The 24,431-nt window shown below is 39.6% G+C and overlaps 1 protein-coding gene across 2 annotated transcripts in view; it reads left to right on the top strand.

The window, feature by feature from the left end:
• Window positions 1-24,431, top strand: part of dlgap2b (discs, large (Drosophila) homolog-associated protein 2b) — a 284,389-nt gene that overhangs the window by 197,569 nt on the left and 62,389 nt on the right. For both annotated transcript variants that reach the window (XM_061885789.1, XM_061885788.1), the window contains 2 exons: window positions 19,059-19,218; window positions 22,310-22,529. In XM_061885789.1, the coding sequence (XP_061741773.1) occupies window positions 19,059-19,218; window positions 22,310-22,529 (380 nt within the window). The remainder of the gene's footprint in view (window positions 1-19,058; window positions 19,219-22,309; window positions 22,530-24,431) is intronic.

Here is a 24,431-nt window from a genome sequence, read left to right as displayed (position 1 = left end):
GTAGATTTTTCGGTAAAAAAAAAACTGGCAGCTCAGTCGGCAGAATGTAACCGTAAAAATAAGAGTGGTGGAGTTTTTCAACATACAGTGATCCGGTGTAAAAATACACAATACGCAGTAAAATTCTGGTGACTTAGCTATCAGTTTTTAATGTGAAAATATACTTTTGTTTTTTTACTGTAAATAGATACTGTGTGCAATGAACACAAGTCACATATTTATATGGATATCATTAAAATGATTAAAAGTCGCAGTTTGTACATACGATTTTAACATTGGCAAAACTTTTTTTACTATTTTAATAAAATCTGACGTGTCTTCTTGATTGTATTCATTCAAAATATATTAGAGTGTGTAATGCTTGGTACAGGGCAATAAACTCTGGCTCTTGTATGTTTTCAACAATTGGATTGAACCACTTTGGTGGACAAACAACAAATAAATAAATAAATAAACAACAAAACAAATAACTACTGTACAAATGTATTATAGCCATACTTGCCAACATTGAAACCTCCGATTTCGGGAGGTGGGGGCGTGGTTGGGGGCGGGGGGTGTGGTTAAGAGGGGAGGAGTATATTTACAGCTGTTGTGTGCGCAGTTGTGCACTGCACTCTCTAAAAGCCGGAGATGTTATTGTCACATATGCATGATTGATTAATTGAAACTTTTATTAGTAGTTTGCACAGTACAGTACATATTCCATACAATTGACCACTAGTTAAAGTTAAAGTACCAAAGATTGTCACACACACACACTAGGTGTGGTGAAATTAGTCCTCATTTGACCCATCCCCTTGATTACCCCCTGGGAGGTTAGGGGAGCAGTGGGCAGCAGCGGTGCCGCGCCCGGGAATCATTTTATGGTGATTTAACCCCCAATTCCAACCCTTGATGCTGGGAGGTAATGGGTCCCATTTTTTTTATAGTCTTTGGTATGACTCGGCCAGGGTTTGAACTCCCAACCTACCGATTTCAGAGCGGACACTCTAACCACTAGGCCACTAAATGGTAACACCCCTAAGAGTTTTTCAACTTGTTTAAGTCGGGGTCCACGTTAATCAAGTCATGGTACAAATATATACTATCAGCATAATACAGTCATCACACAAGTTAATCATCATAGTATATACATTGACTTATTTACAATCCGGTGGGTGGGATGAGGAGCTTTGGTTGATATCAGTACTTCAGTCATCAACAATTGCATCAACATTGAAACAGTGTAGGTCTTACTTAGTAGGATATGTACAGCGAGCAGAGAACATAGTGAGTTCAGATAGCATAAGAACAAATATATACATTAGAAATACATCCGATTATTTACATTAGGTTTTTTACAATCCGGGGAGATGGGATGTGAATGAAAGAGGATATTAGTAAAGGGTTGAAGTTGCCTGGAGGTGTTGTGGTGCATGTACAGTAGATGGCAGTATCGTCCTGTTTAAAAGTGTCACAACATTGCTGTTTACGGCAAACAAGCTGCTTTACGGTAGACGAAAACGTGACTGCTGTTGTTGTGTGTTGTTACCGCGCTTGGGAGGACGTAAATGAAACTGCCTAACAATAACCCACATAAGAAACCAAGAACTTGCCCTCGATCATTCTACAGCTATAACGTCATTGGGCAGACAAGCTGTTTATATTGTGGGAAAGCAAACGTGAAAACAGGCTGTCCTCACTCAGGTCCGCAAGGAGCTGGAGGGGGCGTGGCCTTCAGCTCCGCCTGAATTTCGGGAGAAAATTTGTCCCAGGAGGTTTTCGGGAGAGGCGGTGAATTTGGGGAGTCTCCCGGAAAATCCGGGAGGGTTGGCAAGTATGATTATAGCATATGTGTATACTGTTTATCCAGATAACTGTTTTCAGACAGTGTCTAAAAAAGCCAAAATGTGAGGCAGCAGGCTCGATTTGTGCATCTGACATGCTTTAGTGTAGTACATTCACTTCATTTTGTCCTCTCATTGGGTTCTGATAACTCCTTCTTTAGTCCAAACATATCAGGCTCTCAACCTCTCCCAGCATTCAATCGATCGCATCAAAGAAGATGTTTCGTCTCTCACCCAAAAGGCTTCATCAGTTCAGGCTCATAGACTTACATCAGTCAGATACCGTCTGAGCGCTCAGCCTGGTGGCAAGACCTCAACTAGTTATATTCTAACAGGAGGAGGGGTGCATGCCCAGGCAATAATGGGTTTGCTTTGAATTTATTTGTGGCAAAACGATCACTGTAAGCAACCTTTAAGCGACCAGGACGATAGCAGTCGTTCGAATCAATCTATCGAATCACCCTCGCTTGCATTCCAATCAGTTGTATCAATGGTACAAGATAGCAGCTTAAACCAAAAAGTGCCTTTTGTTATTTGTTAGAGACTGAAGCAGGGGTCACCAACCTTTTTGAAACCAAGAGCTACTTCTTGGGTACTGATAAATGTGAAGGGCTACCAGTTTGATACACACTTAAATAAATTGCCAGAAATAGCCAATTTGCTCAATTTACCTTTAATAAATAAATCTATATATATATATATATATATATAAAAAAAACTCTATGTTATTATTAATAATATTTATCTTTGTGGAAACACTGATCATCTTAATGATTTCTCACAATAAATATATATTTTTGCTGACATGTTTTGAATAGGTTGAAATCCAATCTGCACAATATAAGCTATATTTCTAACAAAGACAAATCATTATTTCTTCTATATTTTCCAGAATTTTTTTTTAAAAGAAATTCTAAAGACTTTAAAATAAAATTTATATTAGATTTTACGGATTTTCTAAATTTGCCAGAATATTTTTTTTTTAATTTTAATCACAATAAGTTTGAAGAAATATTTCAAAAATATTCTTCGTTGAAAAAACAGAAACTAAAATGAATATTTAAATTAAAATGTATTTATTATTCTTTACAATAAAAAAAATGTATTTACTTGAACATTGATTTAAATTGTCAGGAAAGAAGAGGAAGGAATTTAAAAGGTAAAAAGGTATGTGTTTAAAAATCCTAAAATAATTTTTAAGGTTGTATTTTTTTCTCTACAATTGTCTTTCTGAAAGTTATAAGACGCAAAGTAAAAAAATACATGAATTTATTTAAACAAGTGAAGACCAGGTCTTTAAAATATTTTCTTGGATTTTCAAATTCTATTTGAGTTTTGTCTCTCTTAGAATGAAAAATGTCGAGCAAATCGAGACCAGCTTGCTAGTAAATAAACAACATTTAAAAAATAGAGGCAGCTCACTGGTAAGTGCTGCTGTGAAAGACTCAAGCCGTCATCTTGCGGGTTCCAGGGACCACCAAAGAAGGACATGCCTTTTGAGCAGGTGTAGACTTATTTTATTTTTTAATAAACAAAAGTATTTTGCGTGTTGCTTTTCAGCCTTCCTGTTGTCTGCGTCTGCCTCTCGCTCTCTTCCGGGTTGCACGCACTCCACAGCTGCTATTTCAGCTATTTTTAGAACAGTCCAGCGGGCGATTCATCTGGTCTTTACGGGCGACCGGGTGCCCGCGGGCACCGCGTTGGTGACCCGTGGACTAAAGCGTTGACTGTCTTAGGAAAGTTTGAAAGAATGAGTAGGGATGTTCAACTTTAACGTAGATAGCCCTTCTGAACCATCCGTCTTCCCTTCCCAGAATATGTACAGATTCAACACTTCAGCCAATAATAAACAACAAGACAAAGGCTCTTTTTGGTTTCAGGTGCCTCCTTTGGCTGTTGATATAACTAAAGTGAATTCTAACAAGGGTGAGCTCATCTTAACGACTCTTGTAGGGAACTTGTCACTTGTAATAGTTCTGGTGACTAATGAGCATATTCAGAGCACTCATTAGCAAATATCTTGGATTCGCCCGCACAGTAGGAGAGCTTTAAATTGCTGCTGTCTGATAAAAGCTGTGTATCGCCCCGTTATCATTAGATTCTCCATCTTCTACTGCCCGTTCTGTTAAAAGTAAGTATCCAAGCAACCGTAACAAAAAACATGCATAAAGTCACAACTGTAAGACAGTTTTGTGACGTATTATGTGACAAAACTCAGGGATGTCGTGGCGCAGTGGAAGAGTGGCCGTGCGCAACCCGAGGGTCCCTGGTTCAAATACCACCTAGTACCAACCTCGTCACGTCCGTTGTGTCCTGAGCAAGACACTTCACCCTTGCTCCTGATGGGTGCTGGTTGGCGCCTTGCATGGCAGCTCCCTCCATCAGTGTGTGAATGTATGGGTGAATGTGGAAGTAGTGTCAAAGCGCTTTGAGTACCTTGAAGGTACAAATACAACCCATTTATCATTTATCATTTAAAATTTTTATGGACAGAATTTCTAGGCGCAGCCGAGGCGTTGAGGGGTTCCGGTTTGGTTGCCGCGGGATTGGGTCTCTGCTTTTCGCAGATGATGTGGTCCTGATGGCTTCATCTGGCCGGGATCTTCAGCTCTCGCTGGATCGGTTCGCAGCCGAGTGTGAAGCGACCGGAATGAGAATCAGCACCTCCAAGTCCGAGTCCATGGTTCTCGCCCGGAAAAGGGTGGACCCTGCCCCAAGTGGAAGAGTTCAAGTACCTAGGAGTCTTGTTCGCGAGTGGGGGAAGAGTGGATCGTGAGATCGACAGGCGGATCGGTGCGGCGTCTTCAGTAATGCGGACGTTGTACCAATCCGTTGTGGGGAAGAAGGAGCTGAGCCGGAAGGCAAAGCCCTCAATTTACCGATCGATCTACGTTCCCATCCTCACCTATGGTCATGAGCTTTGGGTCATGACCGAAAGGATAAGATCAGGCAATCGGCCGAAATGAGCTTCCTCCGCCGGGTGGCGGGGCTCTCCCTTAGAGATAGGGTGAGAAGCTCTGCCATCCGGGAGGAACTCAAAGTAAAGCCGCTGCTCCTCCACATCGAGAGGAGCCAGATGAGGTGGTTCGGGCATCTGGTCAGGATGCCACCCGAACGCCTCCCTAGGGAGGTGTTTAGGGCACGTCCAGCCGGTAGGAGGCCACGGGGAAGACCCAGGACACGTTGGGAAGACTATGTCTCCCGGCTGGCCTGGGAACGCCTCGGGATCCCCCGGGAAGAGCTAGACAAAGTGGCTGGTGAGAGGGAAGTCTGCGCTTCCCTGCTTAGGCTGCTGCCCCCGCGACCCGACCTCGGATAAGCAGAAGATGATGGATGGATGGATGGCATTTAAAACTCAAAATGACCACAAAAATGCCATCTGCTATATTAAATATTTTGCTATTTTTACCAGCCGGGATGTCACGAAATGCTTCTAAAATGTAGCGCCGTTGCACTCACCCACACACACAGATGGAAACAAGCTGCATCGGAATGGCGCATCCAACGCATGTGCTGTTAAATACTTGCGATTACTCAAAGTTTTTTGTAGTCACCCTGAAGGATGTATAACATTAAGATTTTGTCGGTACGATACCCTTGTCAATACCGGTATTTATCGTTACTCTTATCTGTACTATATGTAATGTGTGGAAATAAATAAATAAATGGAAATATATTTTAATTAGCAAATTAAACCATAACACATTCGACATGATGGACAGTAACAAAACAGAGCAGGGAAGTCTCTCATTAACAACTGTTTTTTTAAGTAAATGTGTGCACTGCAATGTGGAATGCGAATATGTCACCTTCTTGTAAATAGCACAAAGATCCATCACTCGGTTTATATTCAGTACAATTGCACTCAGCTGGAAATAATATTTATATATAAAGCATTCATGTGCATGGCACAAACTTTTACATGATATATCATATTGAATATATTATATACCGTATTTTTTGGACTATAAGTCGCTCCGGAGTATACGTCGCACCGGCCGAAAATGCACAATAAAGAAGAAAAAAACATATATACGTCGCACTGGAGTATAAGTCGCATTTTTGGGGGAAATTTTTTTGATAAAACCCAACACCAAGAATAGACATTTGAAAGGCAATTTAAAATAAATAAAGAATAGTGAACAACAGGCTGAATAAGTGTACGTTATATGATGCAAAAATAACTAACTGAGAACGTGCCTGGTATGTCAAAGGGGAACATTATCACCAGACCTATGTAAGCGTCAGTATACACCTTGATGTTGCAGCAAATAGACCACATGTTTTTTTAACCGATTTCCGAACTCTAAAAGGGTGAATTTGGCGATTGAAACGCCTTTCAATTATTCGGTGTCGTAGCAATGACCTTTCACCCGTGACGTTACAATGGGAAGCAATCCGTCATTTTCTCAAACACATTACACACACCAAGTCAAATCAGCTCTGTTATTTTCTGTTCTTTTGACTGTTTTCCGCACCTTGGAGACATCATGCCTCGTCGGTGTGTTGTCGGAGAATGTGTAACAACACGAACAGAGACGGATTCAAGTTGACTTACGTGGAGTGTGCTAATCAGACATGTCAATGGTCACGGCATGCTAGTCGATGCTAACATGTTTTTTAGGCTAGCTGTATGTACATATTGCATCATTATGCCTCATTTGTAGCTATATTTGCATCCAGCCTTTCCCTCTACCCACATTTAATGCCAAACAAACACATACCAATCGACGGATTCAAGTTGCACCAGTGGTCAAAAGATGCGAAAGTCCCTCGTTTGTTCGATAGCGGTGCTACGACAGAGATGGCACAGAGATGTGTGGATATCCTGCGACGCTCAAAGCAGATGCATTTCCAACGATAAATTCAATGAAATCACAAAGGTGAGTTTTGTTGATGTTATTGACTTATGTGCTAATCAGACATATTTGCTCACGGCATGACTGCAAGCTAATCGATGCTAACATGCTATTTATGTTAGCTGTATGTACATATTGCATCATTATGCCTCATTTGTAACTATATTTGCATCCAGCCTTTCCCTTCACCTACATTTAATGCCAAACAAACACATACCAATCGACGGATTCAAGTTGCATCAGTGGTCAAAAGATGCAATCGTTGGTTAGAAGGCGATCGCCGAATTCGTCCTCGTTGCCGCTGTCTGTCGTGATATGGCTCAATAGCTTCAGTTTATTCTTTAGTTTCGTTTTTGCTATTTGCCTCCACACTCCAACCATCTGTTTCAATACATGCGTAATCTGTTGAATCGCTTAAGCCGCTAAAATCCGAGTCTGAATCCGAGTTAATGTCGCTATATCTTTCTGTTCTATCCGCCATGTTTGTTTGTATTGGCATCACGCAGTGACGTCACAGGAAAATGGGCAGGTGGATATAGCGATGGTGAAAATCAGGCACTTTGAAGCAGTTTTTCGGGATATTGCGAGATGGGTAAAATTTTGAAAAAAACTTCGAAAACTAAAATAAGCCACTGGGAACTGATTTTTATTAGTTTTTACCCTTCTGAAATTGTGATAATGTTCCCCTTTAACGCAACACATCATGGCAAGAGTCATTCAAATAACTATAACATATTGAACAATACCAAACAATCTGTCACTCCTGATCGCTAAATCCAATGAAATCTTCTTCCTCTGTGTCGCCTCTGGTATGCACCGCGCTAGCGTCCTTTCTTTCTGCTACTCGATTGCTGTTCTCTGCAGCATATTTCACTACGTCCAGCTTGTAATTTGCAGTATATGATTTCCTTTTCGGTGCCATTTTAGTTCAGTCCTTCTCAGTTTTTATAAGTTACTGCCAATGTTGATGTGATCAATTTTAATAGCTCCGGCAGTAGCGTATAGCATATAGCAGTTAGCGTATCATGACCCACAATGCACTTCTGCCATGACCCGCCCCCGCCAAATTCTTATTGGTTGGCGTGTGAGTGACGATTGCTGACATTTTTTCCACAAATGAGAAAAATAATATTATTTAATATTTTACGGTAATGTGTTAATAATTTCACACATGAGTCGCTCGGAAGTATACGTCGCACCCACGGCCAAACTATGAAAAAAACGTTGACATATTGTCAGAAAAATACGGTCAATCAATACAATCAATTAGCATGTTATGTTGGTGTGCATTTTGTGACAATAGGAATTATTTGTGTTTACGTTGCACACATGTAGACATATCTGAGTGACGGACCGGAAGCCATATTGAGTGTAGCGCTACTGATGTATGTGTGTGTGTAGTGCGTATTATATAAATAAAAAGCCTCAGTCGTGAGCAACTGTAATACTCGATCGTCCAGTTTGTAGTCAAGAGACAGCAGGAACTGAAACACATTTAAGCAAGATGTCTTTTAATGACATGCAAACGCGGCACAATGGTGTGACGTCAGACGGCAACTAGAAATAGAGGATGATATCTTGCGTCAAAGCAACTTTATGGATTATTATATTGTCTCAAATTTTCACTTTTTTGATTGGTTTAATTTTGGCCTGTGGATTAATGGATCGCTAGGAGGACAGCCGATAAAACATGGTCGTGACTCGTAAGTAAAATGTGTTCACTTCAAACTGACACAGCGTGCATGACTTTGAGGAACTTTTGAGGAGGATTTATTGCTGTGTTACAAACGTTTGTGCGGTGTTGCTTCCAGTGGCGGGCAGTGCATTTCCCACCTCGGCCTTCAGTGATGTCCGACATCAATGATTACTTCTCAAAATACCATCATTTATGTCCCCACACGACTATTGCTGGAGAAATACTATACAGAAACAGATTTACGCACTACTGGGCATTGAACCACCATCAACAGTGTACATAACAGTTTTTTTCTGGCGCATTTAAAAATCAATAAACCCGCATCAGCAATTAAAACACACCTTATGTGGTACTGTCAAAATTAAAATTGCAAAAAACATTTTAAACGTGAAAAAATTAAGAAATAAACTATACGAACTCCAGAGGTGGGTAGAGTAGCCAGAAATTATACTCAAGTAAGAGTACTGTTACTTTAGAGATGTATTACTCAAGTAAAAGTAAGGAGTAGTCATCCAAATATTTACTTGAGTAAAAGTAAAAAGTATGTTGTGAAAAAACTACTCAAGTACTGAGTAACTGATGAGTAACCTGTTCGTTTAATAATTACGGCAACAGATAATGCACAAAAACATAAAAATAGCAATGAGCCAATTTATAGCCAGGAATATCTCTTAAGCAACTAAAACAAGAATATATATTAAATAATAATACATTAAAATGAAAAAAATTAAGGCAAATTGAGCCACAATAACTTAACAGCACCATAGGCTCAGTAGGCATTTATTGATTGATTGAAACTTGTATTATTAGATTGCACAGTACAGTACATATTCCCTACAATTGACCACTAAATGGTAACACCCCAATAAGTTTTTCAACGTTAATCAATTACTTAATAAATGACCAAGTCGAGGTGATCTACCTCATATATACATACACACATATCATATATATATACATATATATATATATATATATATATATATATATATATATATATATATATATATATATACAGTATATAATTTATAGTTTTTTATTTTTCTGTTTTTGTTGAAATGTTAAAGGTGTTTTAATGAATATACATGCATGTTTAACATATAGATTCCTATCTTTCATGAAGACAAGAATATAAGTTGGTGTATTACCTGATTCTGATGACTTGCATTGATTGGAATCAGACAGTATAGTGCTGATAACGTCCACATTTTCAAATGGAGGAGAAAAAAGTTCCTCCTTCCTGTCTAATACCACATGAAAGTCGTTGGTTTTTGGCATCTTATTTGTCCAGCTTCCATATTCGTTTTTATACACTTTACAAGAAATACATTGGCGGCAAACTCCGTAGCTTGCGCGCTTGTTCGTGCTGGCTTTCGGAGACTCTTGTTTTGTTAGCGCAGGCGTGATGGAGCGGCGCTTTTATTGTGAAGACAGGAACTGTGCGATCAGTCTTTAGGCTTTTGATGGGAAGTAAGGTTGAAATAAAAAGTGTCTTTTTTCCTTTACACTTTTGATTGATTGATTGAAACTTTTATTAGTAGATTGCACAGTACAGTACATATTCTGCACAATTGACCACTAAATAGTAACACCCCAATAAGTTTTTCAACTTAGTCGGATTCAACGTGTGACGGTCACGTGACCGCCTGGTTTTGTTTGATTGGTCCAACGTCACCAGTGACTGTATTTGATTGGTGAAACGCAGGCATGCGTAGTTCCTACTTTGAATGCGCGTCTGACAAAATCAAAACAAAGCGTGCATTAACAGATCGATAAAAAAAAAAGTAGCGAGTAACGAGCTGATTGTAGATAAATGGAGCGGAGTAAAAGTAGCGTTTCTTCTTTATAAATATACTCAAGTAAAAGTAAAAGTATGTTGCATAAAAACTACTCTTAGAAGTACAATTTATCCCAAAAGTTACTCAAGTAGATGTAATGGAGTAAATGTAGCGCGTTACTACCCACCTCTGACGAACTCACATTTTATTGACAGCTGAGCTAGTTTCCGGGGTTGGCTACTTGAAAATGGCCTTTCAAATATATGTGTTGTCTTGTCTAATCATAAAAGATGCAGACAAGGTGTGTTGGCTGACTTCGTTTAAGTTTACTCCAGAGCGTACTCATCCAAAACTTCCCTAAACGGGGCTACTGTGCATGCTCTACACTACTGTGCCATGCTGGGTAATGGAGTTGTTGTGTCACCTAGCTCAACACATCAATATATATCTGCCGTAGGCCATCTAAAAGGCCTTACTGACAACGCGTGATCTGATTGGCTATTGCAACTGTCTATCACTGTATGTCACCGTTCACTTACAGCGCACAGACGCCAGCATTGTTGAATCTAAAAGCCTCGACCAGATTTGGTACAGCATGGCAACATTAGCCAGCTGAATTCTGATTGGATAAAAAAAACTCTATAAACTAAAAAGAACAGCGCTGAAAGGAGCATAATTTGACATTTGGGGCGGCATAGCTCGGTTGGTAGAGTGGCCGTGCCAGCAACTTGAGGGTTGCAAGTTCGATTCCCGCTTGTGCCATCCTAGTCACTGCCGTTGTGTCCTTGGGCAAGACACTTTACCCACCTGCTCCCAGTGCCACCCACACTGGTTTAAATGTAACTTAGATATTGGGTGTCACTATGTAAAGCGCTTTGAGTCACTTGAGAAAAGCGTTATATAAATATAATTCACTTCACTTCACATGAAGAAAATATGAATACTTTTAGATATTTAGGGAAAGTACATTAAAAATGACTTTTATCTTTAATTATGAACATGATTTCTGGTTATGTTAGGCCAGCAGAGAAGGCCTTGCTGGCCCTGACGGCACACCACTGGTTGCTTCCTTATTTGTCATTATTCAGCTAGAACCAAAAAATACAGACAGCGGTATCAATAGTCCAGAATCTTCACCGTCCTCAAAGACCGACCGAATTAGGAACCGGTACCGAAAAAAAAAAAAAAAATTGGCAATCTGTATACATCCCTAGTCACGATGGTCCCTGCTTTTGAGCTCAAGCACACGGAACTACACCAGAATTCACATGCAAGCAAATTTTTTAGTAGTCTTAGTTTGGTGTTTACCACTGTTAGAGTATATTCCAGTTCTTTTTCAAAAGTTAAGTCTGCTGTAAGATTTTACAAAACTGATTACAACTGGTCACAGGTAGAAGTTACAGTGTTGGTCTCAAAAAAAACAAAAACATCTACAGGTGACCACCAATCTCCCGAGCGAGCCCAGATGGAGAAGTCTCCATCCTCTTTAGAGGATAACGGCAGCAAAGTCCAATGTGTTCAAAGTTCATTGATGGTTGGGCTCATTCCTGATATAGCTAGAGAGTCTTGGTAAGTTTAAAATTTTATTTTGGGAAAGAGGTTGTGTAGTTAACAAATTCCTGTGTTTGACGCCATAAAGCCTGTCGGTTTTTTTCTCCCATCTGGGACTATGACCTTTTTGGACATTCGAGGCATACGTGACCTTTGTCTTTGCAATAATCATCAACAAGAACACGCGAGACTAAGTTTGCAAGCATCTTTGAAGTAGCCATCCGTCCATCGAGGTCAGGTCGCGGGGGAAGCAGCCTAAGCAGGGAAGCCCAGACTTTCCTCTCCCCATCCACTTTGTCCAGCTCTTTGTCCCGAGGCGCTCCCAGGCCAGCCAGGAGATATAGTATTCCCAACGAGTCCTGGGTCTTTCTTCCCTGTTCGGGTGGCATCCTGACCAGATTCCCGAACCACCTCATATGGTTCCTCTCCATATGGAGGAGCAGCGGCTTTACTTTGAGCTCCTCCTGGATGGCAGAACTTCTCACCCTATCTTTAAGGGAGAGCCCCGCCACTCGGCGGAGGAAACTCATTTCGGCCGCTTGTACCCGTGAACATGTCCTTTCGGTCATAACCCAAAGCTCATGACCATAGGTGAGGATGGGAACGTAGATCGATCGGTAAATTGAGAGCTTTGCCTTCCGGCACAGCTCCTTCTTCACCACAAAGGATCGATACAGCGTCTGCATTAATGACGACGCCGCACCGATCCGACTGTCTAGCTCACGATCCACTCTTCCCTCACTCGTGAACAAGACTCCTAGGTACTTGAACTTTTCCACTTGGGGCAAGGTCCCCTCCCCAACCCGGAGATGGCACTCCACCCTTTTCCGGGCGACAACCATGGACTCGGACTTGGAGGTGCTGATTCTCATCCCAGTCGCTTCACACTCTGCTAAGAACTGATACAGTGAGCGCTGAAGATCCTGGCCAGATGAAGCCATCAGGACCACATCATTAGCAAAAAGCAGATACCTAATCCTGCAGCCACCAAACCAGATACCCTCAACACCCTGACTGCGCCTACAAATTATGTCCATAAAAGTTATGAACAGAATCGGTGACAAAGGGCAGCCTTGGCGGAATCCAACCCTCACTGGAAACGTGTCCGACTTACTGCCGGCAATGCGGACCAAGCTCTGACACTGATCGTACAGGGATCTTTGCCGTAGCAATAGAACAATAGAACACAGGCCCGAGATATGTCAAATTGGCCTCTCTTAAATGCGACATGTGTGTTTCGGCCTCTAATCTAAGGCAGTTATTCTCAAACGTCACCAAGTACCACCTCCATAAAAACGCGGCTCTCCAAGTACCACCATATTGACCATCGTTAAAATACAGTGTCGTAATAGGCCAAAATATTAATTAAAAACTAGGGAAAGTTTTTATTCATAAGTATATTTTATATTTTTGGCCACGGTAACATTACACACAGTTTAGACAATAACACTGTGTTTGTATTTAGGAAAATTAAACATTGTCCTTAAATAACTAATCAAATACCAGTTAATGAAACTTTTTAGTACATCGTATTTTGACATAAATTTTTGGTACAATCTTTTTTTCAAATATGAAAATACAGTTGAGTTGATAGAAATGACGGAGTAACATGGTTCTGTTTGTATCTTAATTGTGTATTTTGGCATCCACTATGACCTACAGTCGTGGGATGTAACAACTTCCATTGAAGGCTGATAAACCTTTGATAACAGCTCGAGTGACGTCGTTACAATATTTAATTTAGTGATTCTTTGGCGTACCTCTAGATTAGGAGTGGGCAACCTTTACCACTCAAAAAGCCAGTTTGACCCGTTTCACGATTTAAAGAAGATAATGCTAGCCACAACCATTCTCGCTAATATCTGCTGATGGTCACCCAGATAATAATTATAAGGGCGTACTATGAAGCCATGGCCTTTGACGCCTTTTACAATATGTACAAACAACTTGTCAGCTCAGTAACATGGTTAACGTGGTGTCCGCTGGTACACATACACGACTGCAAGGCATATAGTCAACAGCCATACAGGTTACACTGACGGTTGTGATATAAACAACTTTAACACTCTTACTGCTATGCGCCACACTGTGAACCCACACCAAACAAGAATGACAAACACATTTCGGGAGAACATCCTCACAGTAACACAACATAAACGCAACATAACAATTACCCAGAATCCCAAGCATCCAGGCTATATTTTACACCCCGCTATCACCAAGCCCCGCCCCCTCCGTGCGTTGGTTGAGGTGGGCGGGGGTGGGGGCGTAAAATATAGCCTGGTCACGTCATGGATGCTTGGGATTCTGGGTAATTGTTATGTTGCGTTTATGTTGTGTTACTGTGAGGATGTTCTCCCGAAATGTGTTTGTCATTCTTGTTTGGTGTGGGTTCACAGTGTGGCGCATATTAGAAAGAGTGTTAAAGTTGTTCATATCACAACCGTCAGTGTAACCTGTATGGCTGGTGACTATATACCTTGCAATCTCGTACGTGTGATGATAGAAGCAGCGAGATGCATGCGTCCGGCCGGCACGCAGATAGCATGGTGTAAAGGCGGGCGCTGATATGTTGTACAGGACGTTAAAAGTAAAGCCATCACTGCATGCCCTCAATATTGTAGTCCGAGTGAAAATCGGAGAATGTTAACCCCGGGTGATGTCTGGGAGAGGCACCAAAATCCGAAAACCCCCCGAAACGTCCGGGGGGGTCTGCGATTATGCAGCTGAGCTACATCTGAGTGGCCAAAGAGCCGCATGCGGCTCCGGAGCCGCAGGTTGTCAACCCCTGCTCTAGATGGAGCCCACGTACTACTAGTGGTACTAGGACTACACTACAGTTTGAGAATAATTGATCTGAGGAATTTATCTAGTGGCTTTAAAAGGGTCATATTATGATTTTTTTCCACATTCAAGACACTTTCTTCTGGTCTACATTACATGTAATGGTTGTGCGTTTGTCCAAATTTTGCATAAACTATGTTTTACAGACCATACAGACCATGCTTTCAAGCCTCGAATTGAATGCGTCTCCCCCTCGTATTTCATGTTGTAGTTTCTTGCGCTTTTATATCGTGTCTACTGAAGGATAAGTTAGAACTATACACTAACTTGTATTGGGAAGGACTTTATCATGCATGTGCAAAGCAGTCTGCCCCAGAACAAAAGGATAGAAAAAAAAAGGAACTTATTGAGGATGAAATGATAAACGGTAATAATGATAATGAGAATTAGTATTTCCCTATCAAATTAAAAATATTGAAAAATTATGACTGATAACCACATTTCGATAAAATAATGAGCCGACTAGCGTTAACATGACAGCCAGCTTAAATGCTAATATCAATCAATCAATCAATCAATGTTTATTCATATAGCCCCAAATCACAAATGTCTCAAAGGACTGCACAAATCATTACGACTACAACATCCTCGGAAGAACCCACAAAAGGGCAAGGAAAACTCACACCCAGTGGGCAGGGAGAATTCACATCCAGTGGGACGCCAGTGACAATGCTGACTATGAGAAACCTTGGAGAGGACCTCAGATGTGGGCAACCCCCCCCCTCTAGGGGACCGAAAGCAATGGATGTCGAGCGGGTCTAACATGATACTGTGAAAGTTCAATCCATAGTGGCTCCAACACAGCCGCGAGAGTTCAGTTCAAGCGGATCCAAGACAGCAGCGAGAGTCCCGTCCACAGGAGACCATCTCAAGCGGAGGTGGATCAGCAGCGTAGAGATGTCCCCAACCGATACAGGCGAGCGGTCCATCCTGGGTCCCGACGAGCGGTCCATCCTGGGTCTCGACTCTGGACAGCCAGTACTTCATCCATGGTCATCGGACCGGACCCCCTTCACAAGGGAGGGGGGGACATAGGAAAAAGAAAAGAAGCGGCAGATCAACTGGTCTAAAAAGGAGGTCTATTTAAAGGCTAGAGTATACAGATGAGTTTTAAGGTGAGACTTAACTGCTTCTACTGAGGTAGCATCTCGAACTGTTACCGGGAGGGCATTCCAGAGTACTGGAGCCCGAACGGAAAACGCTCTATAGCCCGCAGACTTTTTTGAAATATGAAAACAAGAGACATTAATCTCTTTCCCCATTTGGAAACCTCATATAGTATTCACATTAAACATAAAGGTTGTGTTGTCTCAGCACAAAGTGATGGATATACACTCGATAGTGTCAAGTTGAAACAGACGTGGTGTCTTGAACAAGAAGTGAACTCGCGTCACATAAACCAGAAAAACAAAGTGGTCACCCAATTTACTTTAAAAAAAAAAAATAAAAACATTCTAAAACATTTACAAATTAAAATGGAAGAAGGTAAATATATTTAAACACACAAATACAAATAATATCGACCCTATGAAGCCAAAACAATAATTCATGTTTCCTCTGCCAATAAATTATATTGTGAGGCTGTTAATTTTAGTTATTTGAAAAAAATATATTGGTTAAAAGATTCTAGTGTGTTTAAGTACTTTTTGAGCACATACCTCAATAATAATGATAACCGTGATAATTTTGATCCTTAACTACAACTTTGGATTGTAACTATATAAAAAGGGCGTAACCACTCAAAGCTCATTGGGTAAATCTTTACCATATATGGAGATATCAGCTGAGGCAAAATATGTCACTCAAGTCTCAGTTCCAAACAACTTTTTTGGAGCGAGTCTGGAAAAAGGCAAGGTTGTTTTACAAATATCTCCTCCATCCCTCCATGGTTTGATTTCAAATTGTTGGGACATATGGGATCCCAAATACTCAGGTACCATCAGGTAAGAATGGTTGGTTTTGCGTAAAAGGGCCCCCATAGGTAACATGAAATGTAGAGGTAAAGGGTATGTATATATTCTAGAACAGGGGTCACCAAGAGCTACTTCTTGGGTACTGATTAATGCGAAGGGCTACCAGTTTGATACACACTTAAATAAATTGCCAGAAATAGCCAATTTGCTAAATTTACCTTTAATAAATAAATCTATATAAATATAAAAAAAATGGATATTTCTGTCATTCCGTCGTACTTCGTTTTCCTTTTACGGAAGGTTTTTTTTGTAGAGAATAAATGATGAAAAAAAACCACTTAATTGAACGGTTTAAAAGAGGAGAAATCACGAAAAAAATTAAAATTAAATTTTGAAACAGTTAATCTTTAATTTCGACTCTTTGAAATTCAAAATTCAACCCAAAAAAATGAAGAGAAAAACTAGCTAATTCGAATCTTTTTGAAAAAATTTAAAAAAGAATTTATGGAACATCATTGGTCATTTTTCCTGATTAAGATACATTTTAGAATTTTGATGACATGTTTTAAATAGGTTAAAATCCAATCTACATTTTGTTAGAATATATAACAAATTGGACCATGTCTAGATTTTCCAGAACAAAAATTTTCGAAGAAATTCAAAAGACTTTGAAATAAGATTTAAATTGGATTCTACGGATTTTCTAGATTTGCCAGAATATTTTTTTCTAAATTTTAATCATAATAAATTTGAAGAAATATTTCACAAATATTCTTTGTCGAAAAAAACAGAAGCTAAAATGAAGAATTAAATTAAAATGTATTTATTATTCTTTACAGTAAAAAAAATAAAATACTTGAACATTGATTTAAATTGTCAGGAAAGAAGAGGAAGGAATTTAAAAGGTAAAAAGGTATATGTGTTTAAAAATCCTGAAATCATTTTTAAGGTCATATTTTTTCTTTAAAATTGTCTTTCTGAAAGTTATACGAAGCAAAGTAAAAAAAATAAATGAATTTAGTTAAACAAGTGAAGACCAAGTCTTTAAAATATTTTCTTGGATCTTCAAATTCTATTTGAGTTTTGTCTCTCTTAGAATTAAAAATGTCGAGCAAAGCGAGACCAGCTTGCTAGTAAATAAATACAATTTAAAAAATAGAGGCAGCTCACTGGTAAGTGCTGCTATTTGAGCTATTTTTAGAACAGGCCAGCGGGCTACTCATCTGGTCCTTACGGGCTACCTGGTTCCCGCGGGCACCGCGTTGGTGACCCCTGCTCGAGAATATTCTAACACCAGGGTTCGGATGATTGTGGTCAAGTTTGCCAAACTGCGTTGACTACTTTCCTTGCCTGTGTAACGGAAGCCAGCCAGTGTTGTTGGGCCATGTGTAAGTTTCTAAACCTCACTGCCTGACAACCTTAAGAACAGTGCTGGCTATGGAGTTGATGGATCGGTATTTTAGCTCAGTAGATAGCATGCTCGTCTCTCATAATAGAGCTACTACTCTATCCTATTAACCTTCGTCTTGTGTTAGGGTCGGCACCGACCCCTTTTAGTTTTTAAATGCATAGAAACACCATCAACATTTATTTTTTTGCATCAAAGCTTTTTGACTTTGTTAGGAACCTCTCTGTCAACAAAATAAAACATTTTAATTTTTTTCACTAAATTAATAAATACTCTGGTAGAAATTATGCCCTTGGTGTTGTTAGGGTTGGTTTCGACCCAGTTATAAAAATAAGATGATAAAACAATGATAAGAGCCAAAACTGAACACACTGACAGCCAGCTCCTCTCCCAATCATGTGAACTTTAGTGGATTCTCATTTTACCTTGTTATCCTGTACAAAAACAAACAAAAGACGGACACTGAAAGTGTCGCTTTTTTCCACTCTGATTTTGTTTTTTATTAGTTTTGGAACTAGTAATCTATTTCTCTTGGTTTCATTTGCTTGATTGGTTGTTGTTTGTTTGATGTTGGATTTCTGTTGCTGAAGAAAATACTTTTTAGCCTTTTTCTTGAAGTAAATATATATGGGTCGAAATTGACCCGTAACACCATAGATGTTACTATAGTTAAAATTCTTAAAATGAAAAAATAAATAAAACACATTTATTTAAGAGATGTGTTCTAATACCCCTTAGTAATAGTTAGGTAACACAACAACCTTTTTTTATGTGTATGATTCTTTTGAGGTTCGTTTTGCCATTTTTAAAAATTGAAATCGAGGGGTATACTGACAAAAAAAGGCCCAATGGCCCAAACCAAAAATATTAAAACCAATATTTTCAAGGATAAGGAAGCCTAACGAGGTAACCAAGACATGAGAAACAAATTGGATGATAGATCATTGTTTTGAGTGTATTTTACAGCTGATTTAAGACATGGGTCAAAACCGACCCGTTAACATAAGAGATGGTAACAGAAAGCTAACACAAGAGGAAGGTTAAGCAGTCTCATAAAGGCCATCGGCTATGGTTTCAACTACTTTACAGTACCAAATGAAGATGGTTACATAATCATGTGATGATCAAATTCACACTCCACGTGTGGCTTCTTGTCTGTCCCAAACCCTTTGTCCGTATTCAGTCCGGGCTACCGCTTGCAAACCATGAGAGAAATGCGGGCCCATCCGAGTGTTACGCTGGACCCTGCTACCACCTTTCACCATCCTCCGCCCTTCCGTTCTCGCAACCAGAGCTACATGCGCGCTGTCAGCACCCTCAGCCAGGCGAGCTGCGTCAGCCAGGTGAGTGGCAAACATGCATGTTACACGGAAGCAATTTCCGAAGACGTGTATCATTCTAATTGTTTGTATTTGTGGGAGTTTATACAGATTTAAAACACTGTGCTAGTCATACTTGAGGTTCACTGTTGGTTGTGTTCCGCTAACTGAAATTGGGTTAGTTGATTAATTTGATAAACATTGATATCCAACCTCACTGTGAAATATCACACACATTTTTAAACCGTTACCTTTGATGATCTGTGAAGAAATCAGTTAACAGTTGCACAGAAAGTGCAAATCGGCATGTCTGGAAGAGGCCACTGAGACACAAATAATCACTCACTTGTCGTTACGGCCTGACAATTAATTAGCTTACAGACATGCAGCTTGTTACTTGCATCAAGACAAGATTAGTGGCTAGACACAGGGGCTGTGAGACGAAGCTTCATGATTAACCACACATCAACATGTTCAGGTATTTCCCTTTTCATATCAGTCGCTATTGTGTTCAGGAGCGTCTCTGGAACCTTAACTGGTGGTTACTAATGTACATTAAAAATATGTGTGAAACAAGTACAAGAAAAAAGGGAAAAGTATAATTTTTGGCAAAATCAAAGGGAATAGATGTTCAATCAGTGTGTGTATATTTGTGGGTGCTACAGTCTATATTATTAGTGGAAAAGGGCATTGATAGTCTGGCAACTAATACTGTACATTATCACACAGCTAAAAATACATAAGTGTATATAATTTTAATTTCAACATGACCCCTGTCTGTTATTAGGATACAAATAAGAATAACACAATTTTCAGATAAAAGAGAGTCAATTATAATAAAAAATAGTCGAGAGATGTAACAATATGAAAATGTCATTTGACCAAAATTATCACAGTTATTATCTTGGCATTGTTGGATGTGCTTGATAATTAACTATACACACACACAAAAAAAATATTTTAAACAAGTATTATGTAATAACAAAAAAATCAACATGCAATGTACTTTCTTGACAAGAGAAACATTAAATATTGGTCTTCTTGTTATTTGAGTGTTTAAATATGTTTATCTTCTTCCATTTGAAGTGTTTTTAAATGATAAAGGCGAAACAAGTATTACACGTTTGTTTTATATGACATTACAGGTGGTAACTTCTTGTTGTAGACACCGCCATTCATAAATCGATCCTATTGATTACTCTAACTCTGACGATTTGATTCAAAATCAATTCTCGTTAGTTTTTATTCAAACCAATTTTTGCAGTATATTACTTGTTCCAAACATTTCAATATATCCTTTTCAAAACAGGTCACAGGTAACAAAAGCTCTTCTTGGCTTAGTATGGATGGCTTAAAAACATTTTTTAAATGGATTTGTTCCTCAAAATCGATTCTTGAACATTTTTTATTGATTTAGAATTGTAATAAATATAATTTTGCGCTCAAGATGTCAATTTTTTTTTAGCGCACCCCTAGTGTTTTTACAAGTTCAGATTGTGGTATGATGTTTTTAATGGGGAAATACATTATTGTTGCTTATATTTATGTTATCTATCCATTAGCATGCAAGCTTGCTTCTCATTGGGCAGTGACAAGCAGTATGACCGGTCCGTGAGTTTATCCAAGTGCAGTTTTCAATCACGGTTTAACAATAATTTAATTTAAAACGGTAACACTAACCGTTGGGAGTTTTACCGAGGTTTATCACTATAACCGTTAAAGGCCTACTGAAATGAGATTTTTTTATTTAAACGGGAATAGCAGGTCCATTATATGTGTCATACTTCATCATTTCGTGATATTGCCATATTTTTGCTGGACGGATTTAGTACAGAAAATCGATGATAAAGTTCGCAACTTTTGGTACCTCCTGAAAAAGCCTCGCCTTTACCGGAAGTCGCAGACGATGACGTCGCAAATGTGTGGGCTCCTTACATATTTACATTGATTTTAATGGGAGCCTCCAACAAAAACAGTTATTCGGACCGAGAAAACGACAATTTCCCCATTAATTTGAGCAAGGATGAAAGATTTGTGTTTGAGGATATTGATAGCGACGGACTAGAAAAAAAAAAAACGAGTTAAAAAAAACAAAACGCGATAGCATTGGGACGTATTTCGATGTTTTTAGACACATTTACTAGGATAATTCTGAGAAATCCCTTATCTTTCTATTGTGTTGCTAGTGTTTTAGTGAGTTTAATATTACCTGATAGTCGGAGGGGTTTGTCCACGGGTGTATTGACGCGCAGTGTCTCAGGGGTGTCGACGGCAACTGTACGGACGGCACAAGCTCAGCTGATTTACGGTAAGTGGCGACTTTTTAACCACAATTTTCTCACCGAAACCTGCTGGTTGACATGTGGTCGGGATCCATGTTCTCTTGACCGCGCTCTGATCCATAGTAAAGTTTCAACAAGGAATCACCATGTGTTTGTGTGGCTAAATGCTAAAGCTTCCCAACTCCATCTTTCCACTGTGACTTCTCCAATATTAATTGAACAAATTGCAAAAGATTCAGCAACACAGATCTCCAAAATACTGTGTAATTATGCCGTTAAAGCAGACGACATTTAGCTGTGTGTGTGTGTGCGTGTAGCGCTCATCATTACACGACGTTTCCAAGACAAAACTCCTGAGAAATTTAAAATTGTAATTTAATAAACTCAAAAAGCCGTATTGGCATGTGTTGCAATGTGAATATTTCATCATTGATGTATAAACTATCAGACTGCGTGGTGGGTAGTAGTGGGTTTCAGTAGGCCTTTAATCATTACATCCCTATATATCAGAAAATTATTTATTAGAGCTGCAATTAGACACTGTACATTGTTTGTTAGAAATATACATTTTCTTTAGATGGAAAAGGTTGTGGAAATTGAAAAATGTTGTGCAATACAAAGTGAACGTATTTCTGACTGTGTTTTGCTGTTTATCCACCATCTGTTTCATTTGATCTTGACATCCCTGCAGTTAAAGTTGGTTGGGAATTGTCAGTGGCATGTCCTTATGCTAACGCTCCTTCATATTTGCTGTGCAAAGGGGAAGAATCAAAGTGAGAAAGAGAAAGGAAGAGGAAAAATTAAGGACTGCTATTCCTGTTTTTGTCTCTCAGGTGAGTGAGACTGAGATCAATGGCCAGTTTGAGTCAGTTTGCGAGTCCGTTTTTAGTGAAGTAGAATCCCAGGCTATGGAGGCCTTGGACCTGCCGGGTTCGTTCCGCACTCGAAGCCACAGTTACCTCCGTGCAATACAGGCTGGTTATTCCCAAGATGACGACTGCTTGCCTTCAATGACATCCTCCACTGTCACTTCAACTCTCAGATCCACAACAGGTAAAACAATAAACCCGCTAATCGAGAGAGGGCCTAGACCACATATCCTCATGCATCCTATACATGCGCACAAACTTGACATACCTACATATGTACAGTGGGGAACCCTTGAATTTCTTAAGATCCTGAGCAGATTTTGCATTGCCCTGATTGTTTAGATGCTTGCGTGTCTGTCATGCATCTGTAGGCTGCGCTGTTGCCAAGCTGCAGACAGGCAAACGAGTGGGAGGGTTGCATACACTTAACCGCCACACAATACCACGACATTGCACAGGCACATTGCAAGGCATGTCTAAAGAACAACAAGGCCCTGAGCATGTTAAATTGTGGTGTTCTCTGTATACGCTAAGTGTTGTCAGTCTTAGGGAGGGATGAAGAGAGCCACGGGCAAGGAGTCAGGGACTGGTATGATTGAAACCTATTTATGTTAAGAGCATCAATGACAGTACCTGTCCTCCCTCTGCCCTGTTGCACCTGTACATTGGTATTTAATTGACAATAAGAAAATAGAAACACTTTAAGGTAAGTCTACAATGCTGGTTGCACAAAAGAACCATCGTACAAGTCAAGGTTGGCATTAAGTATTTAACATATTGCTGTATTGTGTAGCATGAAATGTTTAAAGACCACTTTCAGGCCAACTCATGTACAGTATATCTCGACACAAGACCACTGGCTAACTAACCAAACGTATGATTGTATTTTCCAATTCGAGGATTCTGGTATTGTTGTGCTGCTCTTGAAGTGCAATTCCACAGATTTGTGCGACACAGTATTTACAATATGAAACGTTAGGTTCGTTTGTGCAAGCAGAGAAATCCCTCACTAAGTGTTTGCTGTCAAGAGTAAAGCTATGAACCCTATTGAAACATTTTTCTTTAAGTGTGTGCACTTCTGAATGCCTTCTTTTTTGTATTGTTCTTTACTTTTCTGTCAATTCCAAATGGAAAATTAGGTTAAGAAGTTTATTTTCCTGTTTTTTGGATTTTGTTTTTTTTTAATCTACCATCTCCAATTTGGTATCCAGCTCTGGTTTCTTCTCTGTGACAGAAGCACTGAGGATAAAGGAGTGCTCTCCAATCCCACCGTCTTATTTGCTGAATGAGAATCAGGCCAAACAAGTAATTTCCGAACACTGGCGCTCTGCATTAATCGCAAATTGGCAACACAAAGAAATGGCTGCCGTGTTTTGAATAGTTCCCTGTCTCATAAGGATGCAATGGAATAGTGGCCTAGAAATTAATGTTACCTGTACTCGCTGGGACGAAGATCAATTCCTGCAATTATGTTTTTGACGCTAGTATACAGACCTAGTTTAGTGTAAATTGTAAGGGTTTTATCAACATATCCCCATGTGAGGATAGAGGGAGGGAAAGGAATCTCATGTGGTGCTCTGTAGGGCAGATGAGCAGAAAACCACTCTCCATTTGACCATCCATCTTTGAAGGATAACCAGGGGGAAAGAACAACTGGAGGCATCAGTGATGATTGTTGCAGGTATTTTAATACTAAAGCATACATATATCTATGTATATGTGTTTGCACTGCCTTCTCAGTGAAAACAATAGCTATTAACTTTTAGAGCTTGGTGGTAGAATAACTGTTATCTTGAGCAAACAACTCACAACAACTCAGACTCCAATCTTTCTTCAAACTGGGCTGAATCAACGACAACAGCAGCAAATGTAAAACTGACTTTTGTGAGTTGTTTGCCATGCCGGTGTTATGTGTGCGCAGACAACCTGTAAATGTAAAAGTTTGAAAGATGTATATTTCTAAAAGTTCGGAATGTTTTCACCTTGCAATTATAGAATCATCATTGTCTCAGATGTCTCACATATGAACGTTATCTTGATTTATTTTCTACCGATGAAAGTGTGGAGTTTTGTAAATGGCCAGGAG

This window comes from Nerophis ophidion, linkage group LG24, assembly GCF_033978795.1.
Source record: "Nerophis ophidion isolate RoL-2023_Sa linkage group LG24, RoL_Noph_v1.0, whole genome shotgun sequence".
In the NCBI taxonomy this organism is placed as follows: domain Eukaryota; kingdom Metazoa; phylum Chordata; class Actinopteri; order Syngnathiformes; family Syngnathidae; genus Nerophis; species Nerophis ophidion.
This window is presented reverse-complemented; position numbering and strand designations above follow the sequence as displayed.